Here is a 14,349-nt window from a genome sequence, read left to right on the forward strand (position 1 = left end):
CTCTAAGTTAGCCTGGAGTATTTTTAACTAGTGGTTGTAGATATAAATCAAGCCATGAACTATTTTTCTTTCAATCAGAAATTCTATTTACAAAAGCAAGGAGCCCTGATGGTTGCAGGCTTTTCACCAGCCATTGCAAATATCTATATGGCTGTTTGGGAAAAGAAATAACAGAAAACTGATGGCACATCAACAACTAGTCTGAACAAGTGCATACCAAAAAACAGCCCACACATCAAAACGAGGAAATGGCTGCACTCAACCACATTAAGGCATGTCAATGCGAAACACATGAAGCGCGAACAGCACAATGTATTCCGAAACTTAAGAAAAACACATGAGATGCTTAGCACAAAATTTGGCCAAAAATGTAAGCCCATCTACCAACGTCCAAGTAATCTCATGGAACGGAGGGGTCCCTGACCTAACTGCCTAGTGTGAACACTTACCTCTGGCTAATAACTTGGTAATGCCTATATTTATAGGCAGGTCGGAACCAAATGTAATTGGATGTAATTAAAACCACAGAATGGTGAAGGGCGGAGTGCTCAGTCAGAAAGCTAGCATATAAATAACAGAAAACTGACGGCACATCAAGAACTAGTCTGAACAAGTGCATACCAAAAAACAACCCACACACCAAAACGAGGAAATGGCTGCACTCAACCACATTAAGGCTTGTCAATGTGAAACACATGAAGCGCAATGACTTCCAAAATGTAAGAAAAACATTTGAGATGCTTAGCACAAAATTTGGCCAAAAAATGTGAGCCCATTCACCAACAACAAGGTAATCTCATGGATCGGATGGGTCACTGACCTAACTGCCTAGTGTGAACACTTACCTCTGGCTAATAACTTTGTAAAGCCTATATTTATAGGAAGGTTGGAACCGAAATATACCATCCTATAAATATAGGCTTTACCAAGTTATTGATATTGACTTTTAAGATTGCTAATCCTAAAAGGTGGCATTAGCGTTCTAGTTCTCTTTCTCTCTAAAGAGGCTATTTGCATATTCATAGAACATAAAATATATAAATTTAAATATGTAAGCTACATCTAACAGCACCACTATTACTATATGACACGTACTAGAACATTATGAAAATTCAACCAAATATGTTACAGTACATCTCCTACCTCAAACAAAAAGACTTTGGCCACTTTCATATCTGGGTGTGCAGCCCTGTTTTTATTTTTTTGTATACATTGATATGTTTTTTCCATTATTGTTACCTGTTTCTTGTGTAAATTAATAAATATTATTGCTTTTTCACTACACTACGTTTTGACTTCATAGTCGGCTCTTCCTGTTTTTTTTAACCACCTACCTTAGTAGCGTTTATATAGTCTCTGCTCAACATCCAGTGGGTTAAAAGTCAGAGTTGCCCTTTGATCGCTATTGTTTTCTCCCGTGTCATATAGCACCATACACAGCAGAGAAAAGTCTGTCAAAAAAGACGATTTCCGTGGAAGATGAACCCCTTTATTCTAAAAACCCCCCATCTAGTGGCACAAACAAAAGTAGCTCTTAAAGAATACTTTGAGCTCAATGCAGACTTGGTCACTAATTACTTACATGTATGAAATGCCCATAAAGCGTTTATCAGGGGCCACTTTATTAAAATAGGCCATATCCTTAAAAAGCAAAGAGAAAATCGCTTATCAGACCTTACAGCATCGATCAGTTCACTGGAATACATGAATAAAAGAGCCCCATCCTCTGCCCAAATGTGTAAACTACGTGATCTTCAACTGGAATTGTGGAAATTACTCTTACACAATTATGAAAAAAAATCTTGTGATCACCAGAGCCCATTACTACTCCTAAAATAATAAAGCGAGTAAACTGCTAGCATCCAGAGTGAAAATTAAAACTTCTAAAACTAAGATCTCCTTTTTGAGGAACTTATCTCCCAATTCTAAGATATACACTCCTCGGGAAATCGCCAATAAATTTAAGGATTACTATGCTTCCTTGTATAACTTAGATCCAAGACCAGACCTCCATGACCCAACAGCCCCTGATACGAATCTGTTTTTGTCAAACATTAATCTCCCAACTCTTGCACCAGACCAGTTAGAAATCTTAAATGCACCTTTGACGGAGACTGAATTGACCAAAGTGATTAACTCTCTCCGAAAGGCGAAGGCCCCCAGGCCCGGACGGTCCCACACTTATGCAAAACCCTACAATTAGCAGCAAATGAAGGGAGCTTTCCTAAAGAAATGCTGACAGCTACTGTGATCACACTCCCGAAACAGGGAAAAGCACCGGAGGCCCCAAAACATTGTTAAACACTGATGTCAAAATTTATGCTAAGTGTATTGCTCTGAGATTGGTGCCTATCATTCCATCCCTTATTAACCCAGACCAGGCTGGTTTTGTGCAAGGGAGGACTGCAGCTGACAACACCAGTAAAGTGATTGATTTGATAGATGTAATAAATAGAAGGGGAATGCCAGCGGTAGTAGTGGCCTTATACACCGAGAAGACATTCGACCGAGTGAGATGGTCGTTTGTCTTCTCGGTTCTGGAGCGTATGTGGTTTGGGGGTCGGGTGCTGACTGCTATTAAAGATCTGTATTCTGCTCCATTGGCCAGGTTTTTTGTGAATGATACCATGTCGGAGGCATTCCCCATTACAAATGGCACTAGGGGTGTCCTCTCTCCCCCCTAGTGTTCTTTTTAACTTTAGAACCACTTGCCCAAGCAATCAGACAAAGCCCAGATATCTGGGGCATAGAGGTGGGGAAACAATCTCATTGCATCACGTTGTATGTTGATGATGTGATATAGACGTTAGCACGCCCTCTGGAGTCTTTGCCGGCAGCTCTAGAGATTATTGAAAAATTTGGCCGCCTATCTTACTACAAAATTAATGAGAATAAATCTCAAATTCTACCCCTTAACATACCAATACCGCAGTTGAAACGCCTTAAGGCCATTATGAGGATGGACTGGCAGATGGAGCAAATTTCATACCTGGGATCGTTGGTAACATCATCCTACACTAATTTGTACAAAGCCAATTACCTCCCCCTACTCGCAGATATTGAGAATGAGATGAGCAGACTCCGGAAATTTGAAGTCTCCTGGGTGGGTTGTATTGCACTATTTAAGATGTTATTACTGCCCAAAATGTTATATTTATTTTGCATGGTGCCGATATCACCTCTGAAGGTGTTTTTTCAAAGTTCTCATAAGCTCCTGAACGCCTTGATCTAACGTAGTAACATAGTAATTAAGGTTGAAGGGAGACTTTAATTCCATCTAGTTCAACCCATATCCTATCCTAACTTGCCCTAACATGTTGATCCAGAGGAAGGCAAAAAAACCCTATGTGGCAAACAGTAAGCTTCACATTGGGGAAAAAAATTCCTTCCCGACTCCACATACGCAATCAGACTAGCTCCCTGGATCAACGCAACACTAAGGAAACTAGTGTATATACCCTGTAATATTATACTTTTCAAAAAAGGCATCCAGTCCCCTCTTAAATTTCAGTAGGGAATCACTCAATACAACATCATATGGCAGAGAGTTCCATAGTCTCATTGCTCTTACAGTAAAGAATCCGCGTCTGTTAGTATGCTTAAACCTTCTTTCCTCCAGACGTAGAGGATGCCCCCTTGTCCCCGTCACAGGTCTAAGAGTAAAAAGATCATTAGATAGGTCTTGGTATTGTCCCCGCATATATTTATACATTGTAATAAGATCACCCCTAAGCCTTCGGTTCTCCAAACTAAATAACCCCAAGTGTAATAACCTGTCTTGGTATTGCAGACCCCCCTGTTCCCTAATAACCTTGGTCGCTCTTCTCTGCACCCGCTCCAGCTCAGCTATGTCTTTCTGGGGAGGAAAGCAGCCTTGGTTGTCGAGACATTTGTTGCAACTCACAAAGCCAATGGGGGGTGGGACTCCCTAATGTGAATGATTACTATATAGCAACTCAACTCAGCCGGTTGAAGAACTTGTGGAATCGCGACCCCCCAAGTAGGTGGTCCCAAATAGAGGCACATTTTGCACACTCACACGATCTCAAGGCGGTGCTATGGGCAGCTCTGGTTGACCCACGGAACCTGGGGGCCCTCCTCCCACTGACTAAGCACTCCCTGTCTAATTGGATTCCGGTTCACTCCTCCACTCAGGCACACATCCCTGCGTTGCCTCTGGAGGCACCTTTAGAACTTGTGGAGGTGTTATCAGAGGACCTTGACCTGTACCATTGGAAGATAGGCGGGATCACGGTATTAAGCGATAGAGTTGAAGATCGCACTCTTTTACCCTTTGCCCAGTTGCAAAATAGCTTTGGCTTGACCCTTAAAGACCATTTCCCATATCTCCGGCTACAATACATTTTAAAGAAATATCTAAACTTCCCATATAGGGTTAATAGTGATATAATTAGGACCCTCTCATCTTCCTCATCCATAGATATGGGCTTGAGACCGCTTTATGATTCCTTGGGACATAAGAGCAGATTTGTAAAATCTAAACCCTTCATAACTTGGGAAAAAGACCTTGGTAAAGCCATACCTGACAAGGACTGGTTAAGAGCAATTAAATAGGCAGGACGGACGTTTAGATGTGCGGCCCACTTTGAATTACACTTGAAGCTGATACTCCGCTGGTATTTTACTCCCATGAAGCTCCATTCCATGTTTCCCAACACCACACACCTATGTAAGGTGGGTCCTTATATCATATATTTTGGAATTGTCCACTTATAACCTCTTTGTGGGATCACGCCTTTAGACTTATTTCACTTGTAGTGGGACAGACCGTCCAGCCGACTCCCGAGGTGGCGCTCCTCCTCTTAAACATACATTCATTCCCTCCGTGCTCTAGAGTGGTAACGGCTCATATTGTATTAATGACAAGACTCCTATTAACTAAACAGTGGAAAACAGATGTTATTCCTAAGAAAGAGGCCATAGCTCAAGCGGTTAATACCACGTTTATTTTTGAAAAAATGCTAGCTCACAAAAATAACACCTTACAGAAGTTCACCAGGGATTGGCACACAGTTAGCGAGTCACAGTTGAACCAGTCAAATAAAGGTTGGGAGTGGGCCCTGGGTGGGAGAGGGTGAAGACCGGAGCTCTTTGTTTATACTGCAGTGGTTGCATAATTACACATTTATGTTACTTTGACCTGTGTTGTACATTTGTGCTAATGTTGTATTATAGCATTTTCAATAAAAACTAATTAAAAAAACAAAAAAAAGATGATTTCAACAATAATGAAAGATCCTCGGCTGCCTCAGTTTAATGATCGTTCATTTATACAGATAGGTGTCTGACAAATGTTCATTATCATTCAAAAGACTGTTGGATTGTTTTTGGCCAATCATAAGCACTGGCTGTATCAGCTAAAAAATCCAAAACAGCAGATGTGGTCAGGGATGGTGTTTATCTTCTGACAAACTACTGATTTACTGATACTTTGTCGGCCCATATTTGTCTTGTTTGTGGCCTTTAAGAGTGTGCGACTTACATGGTTGCTAGGGTGTATCAATTATCTTTACAGAAGGGGCTCCACTCGCCTTGATGTATTGGTCACCTGAAACCTTTACCTTTGTCCCACACTTGGAATCTGTACAAATGGAAAGGACGCTTAGGGTACTTCTTGATTCCTCAGTTTATAGATTAAACAGTGTTATTTAGTGAACTGTCTGGCAATGTTATTTGGGCACCATATGTAACTGTATCCTTCTGCACTATTCCTAACATTGTATGATCTGTGCACTATTCCTAGCAGTATCCTCAGCATCTTACCAACATAAATGAGGATTATCTGTAGAAGATTCATCACAGGTCATCATCCATGATCTGCCTTCTTTTCCATTGTCTTTTTTGTTGACAAGTAACACATCACTTGAATAAGGTTGTTTGCCCCTAAATAAAGCTGGGAAGCACAAGCCAGGTGACAAATTCCCTTTAAAGGGGTTGACCAGGCTTATAATATTGATGACCCTACTCCATGGAATAAGTTATCAGTATCTGATCGGAGGGGGTCTGACAACCTGCACCCCATGAATCAGCTGTTTCTAGCTGTTTTCTCAGTGGTGTTTGGGGCCTCGATTTGTTTTGGGGCCTAGGTGCCTCAAGACACACTCTGCTAATGATTATGTAACATGCTGTCTGTTACTTTGTACTATAAATGTATCTAACTTTCCATTATAGGATCCAGCCCAGGCTCAGGTTCTTCCGTTCGTTGGCTGCCTCAGCCTCTCACCAGAAGGAATCATTCTTACCCTAGAGAGTTGCTGAATGGTGAGTGTAAGTAAAACTATATATGCTTTATTCATATCTTGAACAATGTTTTGTATGTTAAGTTAAGCTAAAAATTTAACAGAAGAAAAAATAAATTGAGTGTTGTACTGCCAGGTAAAATTTGAATATATAAATATTTTGTTATAAGTGTAATCTGGCTTTATAATAAATGTATATGTATGTGCAAAATAAGCCTAAAGACTAGCAAGTCAAACATAGAACATGAGAAAATCTGTAATAAGAATAATAAAAAGAAATCAAAGAATAAAGTAATAAATAAAAAAGAGAATGCTTAAAATAAAGAAGGGTTCTAGTTTATAAGACTCATGATGGTGCTAATTTAATCAGTGGAAATGATCTTAGTTTTTTTTTACTCATATCAAACATTTAGTGTGTCTATGGGCTATGCCTTTATACAGTATAAATTATAAGGCCGATATCCAAGAAGTATCATTTCTCCTTGTGGAGAATGACATGCTAAGCACGTCGAGATGAGGAGACTTAAAGCCGCAATGCTCTCCTCAAGGAGAAATGATACTTCTTGGATATCGGTCAAACGCCTCTCACACAGCCAAACCAGATCTCACACTTTGCACTGACGAGGGGCAGTACCCCGAAACAGTGTCTGCAAATTGAGATTCTAGCTTGGCTTTTATCCTAAGTCATGTAACAAGGCTCGTTAAAGGGTCAACATTGACTTTTAGGATTGCTACTTCCAATTGGTGGCACTAGAGTTCTAGTCCTCTTCCTCTCGGAAGAGACAATTTGCATAATTAAATTATAAGGCCAAAATTGTCGCACTTAAATACCACATTCACAAGCAATTGGTGAGAATTTCATTCTGAAAGTCTGTACCTTATTATGGGGCTGCCCCTTTTCCCTTTTTTACTAGATTTCCACAGCCCATTAATCCACAAGAATATTGCAGATTCCAGACACTGATATTGGACAATAAGGTTTAGAGCTAATTTTTCAATTGATGCCGATTGTCAGTGCTCAGTGAATACCAGTCAAGTTATTCCCCACATGTTTTGTAAAAGATTGAATGATACGGTGAGTTACAGAAGACTAAAAGAAAGGGGATATGGACTTCTACTTGTCCTGATAGAGCAGAAAAGGCCTTAGCCAGGATATTGTTACAAAGTCATACAATTTTAGAGAATGACATTCTATACATACTGTGGTAGGTCGGCTCACTCGGCTGCACACAGAGGTGGACACGGGTACACTGCGGCTTTAAGAACTTCCTTTTGGTTTATTATAGGCAGCATAAACCAAGAGGTACTAAAGAAAATACAGCCCACTGGGCAAAACATGAAAACAAAGAAAACAAAACAATATGGTAGCAGAGCAAACACCGTCCTTCTTTGAGCGGGGTTCCTCACACTCATGTCTGACAGAACACACACGGTTCACTTTCTCTAGTCCATGCAGCATTCTTCTGCAGTGCTCCTTCTCCAAGCTGACCACTGAACACTGAAAGCTCAACCACCTGACTGATCACATGACTGTGACCTCACTCAGGTCCTGTCAGCACACAGTGGTGCTAGTGTAAGGGAGGTCCAGGACAGTAGTCGTAGCCAAGGACACTGGGGCTCTGGTGTCCAGGCCTCTCCTCACAGAAAAATTATGCTCACTAGTCAGCATACCTGTGTCTCTGGATTCAGCTTCTTCAGGGTCCTCCCTATGCAGTGGGAGACCGGTTCCAGGAAAATTCACATCAACTGAGACACAGTCCATCATAACTTCAACAAATACATCTTTACTTGGTTCATTACACAGCTTTTTCAAAGACTTCACAGCGTTTACAACAGGCTTCACATAATTAGATTTCTTCTCTTTCCCTGCACTGTTTCAACGGTTACTCTGCATGGGCCCAGATCGGACCATCCCTGATGGTTTCCCAGTTTCCTCTCTATCCAGCTCTGCCACAGCCAAGCATCCCTCGGTCTGTTTCGCCCCAGACACAAGATCATTAGTTGCCGGAGTCAGTAGCCACTGACAGAGAAGAGGATGAGCCCTGTTCTCATCTACTGCTCTCTATACTGGTCCAGCTTCTTCTCCATCTGTACTTACTGCTTCTGTGGGTTTTTCTGACCATTTCGCCCTGGTTTTAAAGGTGTGTGCCCAAAGTAATAAGTTGCCACATCCTGAAGTACTAGCCTATTGCTGTGCTGGTGCAGAGGAAGGCTGGGCTTCTCACTTAAATGTTGCTAGACTCCTGCCAAGTCCTGGGCTTATTTCCCGTGTGGACCCTTCGGGCGCCTCTGGCCCTCTGAACTATTCTAGAAGCTATCCCCTGACTTACCAAGCAGCAGCCCCTCCTACCAAATTAACCCTGTATTGTACTACACACTAGCTAGGAATTACGTGCACTAAAATGCCCCCCCATCTAGTGGTCAATGTGTGCACTGCGCTTACCCTATCCAAAAATGTTATTCACACATTTAACAGAATGTAAAAACAGAACAGAACATATTATACATAATACAATTAGGAGAAATGGTAATACACATAACTGTGTAGCAGTACCAGTAAAGCAAACCTTGGTAATACACCGAGTAGTGTAGCAGTACCAACATAAAGATAAATATGTTTTTCTCATCCCCTTACACTAGCTCTTTAGGGGAAGATATGGGGGACACTCTTCCACCTGCTCTATGAATGTCCCCCTAAAAAACAGCCCATAACATAACTTAACCCTCGCAAAACACTTACTGTGCTGGAGGAAATAACACTTTGGATTCTATATCACTGACGCCATTAGGCATAGTGAAACATATCTCCCCTCTATTACATTACCAGTGACTCTGTCACAATACCAAGGGTTGACTTTTTTGAGTGGTACTAACTTAAATACTGAAAACCAGATGCAGTACATTAAGTCTGGATTTAGTAAGCATTAGTGCTACCCCTTCTGGAATAAGCATTTAAGTTCTGGGCACCAGTTCATATAAAAGCTGCCCTGGAGATAGTACAGGTACAAAGAAGAGCCACAAAATTGATAAGGGGCATGGAGGATCTTAGTTATGTGAAAAGACTAAAAGAATAACATTTATTTAGTCTTGATAAGAGATGTCTAAGAGGGGACATGAATGTTAACTTATACAAGTACATAAACAACACATACAGTACAGAACCCACTTAAACGACAAGCCATACTCCCGTCAATCTCCAGAGGAGACCAACATTCCTTATCATAATAACTAATAATTTGCAGAATAGTCTAGAGCTACTCATAGTTGGAATCATTGATTATTTCAAAAAAGGCTTGGTTTCTATTATAGATGAAAATATCATAAAAGCCAGTGTAAATGTGCAAAGTCTTTTCTGAATGTTTGGTCACTTGGATTGTCAATTGGGATCAAGAGGAAAAGATTACCTCTTTTAGGATGGATTGGATCATGCATTATGGTAGTGCATGTGCTCCTTCCCTTTATCATTTTCCAATCCTGGATTGAAGACTTGAGTCTTTTTCACCCGTATTAACTATTTAACTCTATGGAACTCTGACTTACTTTACTGCAGATTCAGAAGATGAAGAACCACCAGACCTTGAGTCAGAATCTGGAGATGTTCAAAGTGGTTCAGAAAGTGGCCCTAGTAGCATGCTCTTGGAAAGCCAAGATTTAAGAACCCAGATCATACAGTTGCTCACAGAGCTGGAAGAAACCCGGGACCTGGCACTAAAACATGAAGACAGCTTTTTGGAGATGCAGGGTAAATACTCCAAAGCATTGCAAGTTTTCAGTGAAGTACTGCACTGTTACATATGTATGATTTTCATAACATTCACAGTTTCACAAAACATTTCTGATTTATTTTTTTCTTGTTTCTGAATTACCGTAACATTCTTCTTTACAGCACGCCTAACCCTCATTTAAAAGTACACCCTTGTTTCCCTTCTGGCATTACATCTGTGCCCTACTGACACCACATTCTTAGCATGACGGCAGTACATCTATTTCTCTAGCTGAACATTTCCTCTAGCATCACATCTCATCATTCTGGCATCAAATGTTCCTGATCTTACTTATACTAATATAAAACAATATAAATATGTCAATTTAATAAACTGATTTGACATTGGTAATGCTACCTGCAGTTATTGTTTTTACAGGTATTTTGGAGGAAGAACGACTGGCAAGTGCTCAACAAGCCGAAATCTTTACCAAGCAAATTCAAAGACTGCAAGGTGGGTTACACAGTGGCACAAATCTCAATGATTTGCAAAATCTGTCACCTTTTAAGTGTAAATTCATCATGGCATAAAAATTCACCATGTTATCTATTTAAAGGATTTGTCTTGTCTTCTGTCTTCACAAGCCAACCGTTCCCCTCTTCCGACCTTCCTGATTGTCAGGGGGCAGTGTACTTCTTATAACTGATTTTTTGGGCCAATGACATGGCCTTAACTGTGTGATCTCCTGTGTTGAAAACTGAGGCAGTTTTATGCCTGAAGTATAGGAGGAGCACTGAAGCTGGCTGAATCCAGTGATCCATCAAGCTTCAATGCAACAGTTGCAAGCTGTATAGTAAAAATCTTGGAATCTAAGTGCTCCTTGCCAATCAGACTGGTCACCACAGACTGTAAAGTTAGCCACTAACCTAAGCAATGAGCAGTAACTATAGAAATAAAAATCCCTTTGTTCTTGAGAATAGAAAGGATTTTTAAAAAGAGGTAAATTGCTGAACCCATGAAGGAATGTTTGGAAGCCGCAATGAGAATACAAGCTTTCCTCCATTCAAAGCGCCACCCCTTGTTATACCCGCGCTGTTTCCGGATGTGTTCATTGAACACAAGTGGAATCACCTCATCGTATACATAGACTGGGTTATTTATCTTGCGGAGATGGAACGTCTCCTCATGATTAATAGACATGCTGCGGTCTTGAAAGATGCGCTGCATCTCCGGTTACGCAGGGCGGCTGGATGCGGCCGTGCACGCATAGTGGAGCCCGGATTTCATAAAATCCCCTCCACTATGCTGTAACATCTGGACGCTGCGGATTGGACGCTGCGGCTGTACGCAGAGTCCAATTCGCAGTAAATATTGAAATATTACGCCCCTTGGAGACATACCCTAAAAGAAATCAAGGACACTTTGCAAACTATCTCTAGCAGGAAAACACCTGGCCCTGACGGGTTCCCGGTTGGGTATTATAAAAAAATTTCTGAAATTCTTCTCCTCCACTTAGTGAACCTTTTTAATTCTTTTATAGAGGGGAAAACTCCACCCCGACAGGCTTTAGAAGCATACATCGCTATCATCCCGAAGGAGGGGAAAGATGACAGCCTTTGCAGCAATTACTGTCCTATCTCGTTACTTAATACGAATATAACATTGTGGGTTGTGAGCTAAGATTCTCACCTCAAGAATCAATGGGGTCCTGGAAAGGTTAGTCCACCCCGACCAAGTTGGTTTTGTTAAAGGGAGGGAAGGCAAAGACAATTCCACAAAGATCCTTCAGGGTATTTCTTATGCAAATCTCGAACAGCCTTAACTATTCAATCTAAAGACGCTGAGAAGGTGTTTGATATAATAAGCTGGAATTATATGATTTGTACTTTACAAAAATTTGCTTTCCCACCCTCCTATATAGACGCTATCATGACTTTCTACGCGAACCCAACTGCCAAGGTCAGGGTGAATGGGATATTCTCGGACCCTTTTTGAAATAAGAAACGGGACTAGGCAGGGCTGTCCTCTTTCCGGCCCTCTTCGTCCTGGTAAAGGAAACCTTGATACAGAAAATTAGACAGAACGAAGTTATTAAAGGTCTATCCGTTGGCCAGCTAGAACTCAAAGCGGCAGCCTTTGCCGATGATCTCCTGCTTCTGACATCACACCCCAAATTAGCATTTCCCAGACTCTTGGATCTGTTCGCTGAGTTTGGTGTTATCTCCAATTTTAAAATAAATATGAATAAGTCGGAAGCTCTGAATATCTCTGCTGCAGACGCAGATATCTCGGCTCTCAAAAAAGATACCCCTTTTAATTGGCCTTCAGAGAAACTAAAATACCTTGGGATTTTTTTTAACTTCGGACCCTTCCTCCCTGTACAAACATAACTACTAACTACTCATGACATGCCAAATGGTATGCTTAAATCGTACGACCTCCCATATTTATCCTGGATAGATAGGATTAATGTCATAAAATCTTATAACCTTCTAAAAATCTTTTATACCATGAACATGGTATCTATATTTCTTCCCAACTCCTTTTTTTCTTTCTGTAAATCTACTTGTTTCTAACTTCGCCTGGAAGTACCTTCCTAAAGGAAGCGGCGGACTGGGTCTCCCTGATTTCAAAACATACTACAATGCCATTCCATTCACCTCGCCCGTTGGATAAAATTGACCAAACACAAAACAGAACATTTAAACACAAACTTGGAATTCACTCTGATGGGGAAAGATGCCAAATATTTTCTCTGGTCATCTAGTATTCCTCCACCTCATAAGTTTGACGAAATTACTTCAAATACTCTATCCATTAGGTGTTCCCTCATTTCGAATCACCTCCCCCACTGCTTCTTTTGAGGCAACGCCCCACTCAAAATTATCTCGTGGAACCGCCAACAGAACCAAACTACAAAGATGCCTATGGATGCCTAACATTCCAGTCTCTCATCGTCTCTCTAACCAGGTCCCATGCATAGACAACTGGCCGACTGCAGCAAAAAAACACCCCTCTGATTTCCTCCAATACCAACATATATGCTATATCATTATGAAATTCAGGACCGAGTTGAAACTTAAGACTTACTGGCTCTGGCTTGAGCTATTGGTCAGACTAAACTCCCCAATTCCCAAACTTGTTTCTAAACTTTATGAAAACCTTATTAAACCTTTAACCCATTTTAAACCTCTTTACCTTCTTTCTTGGGAATCGGAGTTCAATATTTACTTATCCTCAAAAGAAACACATCAAATCTTAGCAAACTCACATGGGTTCTCCAGATGCAGCCTATTACAAGAAAATGCCTTCAAAAACCTCTCCCGATGATACAGAACCATAGAATCATAGAATCATAGAATCGTAGAGTTGGAAGGGACCTCCTGGGCCATCTAGTCCAACCCCCTGCTCAAAGCAGGATTCGCTAAATCATCCCAGTCAGATGTCTGTCCAGCCTCTGTTTGAAGACTTCCATTGAAGGAGAACTCACCACTTCTCGTGGCAGCCTGTTCCACTCATTGATCACTCTAACTGTCAAAAAGTTTTTTCTAATATCTAATCTGTGTCTCCTCCCATTCAGTTTCATCCCATTGCTTCTAGTCTTTCCTTGTGCAAATGAGAATAAAGTTGATCCTTCTACAATGTGACAGCCCTTTAGATATTTGTAGACAGCTATTAAGTCTCCTCTCAGTCTTCTCTTTTGCAAACTAAACATTCCCAAATCCTGCAACCTTTCCTCATAAGACAGGGTTTGCAGACCGGTCACCATTCTGGTCGCTCTTTTCTGAACTTGCTCCAGTTTTTTGATGTCTTTTTTAAAATGTGGTGCCCAAAACTGGACACAATATTCCAGATGAGGTCTGACCAAAGAGGAGTAGAGGGAAATAATGACTTCACGTGATCTAGACTGTATGCTTCTGTTAATACATCCTAGAATTGCATTTGCCTTTTTTGCTGCTGCATCACACTGTTGACTCATATTCAGTCTGTGATCTATTAGTATACCCAAGTCTTTTTCACATGTGCTGTCACTTAGCCCTATTCCTCCCATTCTATATCTGCTTTTTTCATTTTTATTGCCCAGATGCAGTACTTTGCATTTCTCCCTGTTAAAAACCATTCTGTTAGTTGCTGCCCACTTCTCCAGTTTATTTAAATCTTTTTGAATCCTCTCTCTTTCTTCTCTGGTATTAGCTATCCCTCCTAGCTTTGTGTCATCAGCAAATTTAATCAGTTTACCCTCAATTCCTTCATCTAAATCGTTGATAAAGATGTTGAACAATACAGGGCCCAGGACAGAGCCCTGTGGTACCCCACTTGAGACATTCTTCCAACTGGATGTGCAGCCATTTACGACCACTCTTTGGGTCCGATCACTAAGCCAG

At 41.0% G+C, this 14,349-nt stretch overlaps 1 protein-coding gene across 4 annotated transcripts in view; it reads left to right on the top strand.

Annotated features, from left to right (window-relative positions):
• The window catches only part of CCDC136 (coiled-coil domain containing 136), a 291,047-nt gene that overhangs the window by 40,822 nt on the left and 235,876 nt on the right, over positions 1-14,349 (top strand). For 3 of the 4 annotated variants that reach the window (XR_012232949.1, XM_073579215.1, XM_073579213.1), the window contains exons 2-4: positions 6,193-6,288; positions 9,811-10,002; positions 10,403-10,477. Coding sequence is in view for 3 of the 4 variants with exons in the window: in XM_073579215.1 (XP_073435316.1) it covers positions 6,193-6,288; positions 9,811-10,002; positions 10,403-10,477 (363 nt within the window). In the remaining variant the exon portion in view is untranslated. The remainder of the gene's footprint in view (positions 1-6,192; positions 6,289-9,810; positions 10,003-10,402; positions 10,478-14,349) is intronic. The other variant, XM_073579214.1, reaches the window with a different exon arrangement.

The sequence above is a fragment of the Dendrobates tinctorius genome, unplaced genomic scaffold, assembly GCF_039654945.1.
Source record: "Dendrobates tinctorius isolate UK_male_01 unplaced genomic scaffold, ASM3965494v1 ptg000062l, whole genome shotgun sequence".
Lineage (NCBI taxonomy): Eukaryota > Metazoa > Chordata > Amphibia > Anura > Dendrobatidae > Dendrobates > Dendrobates tinctorius.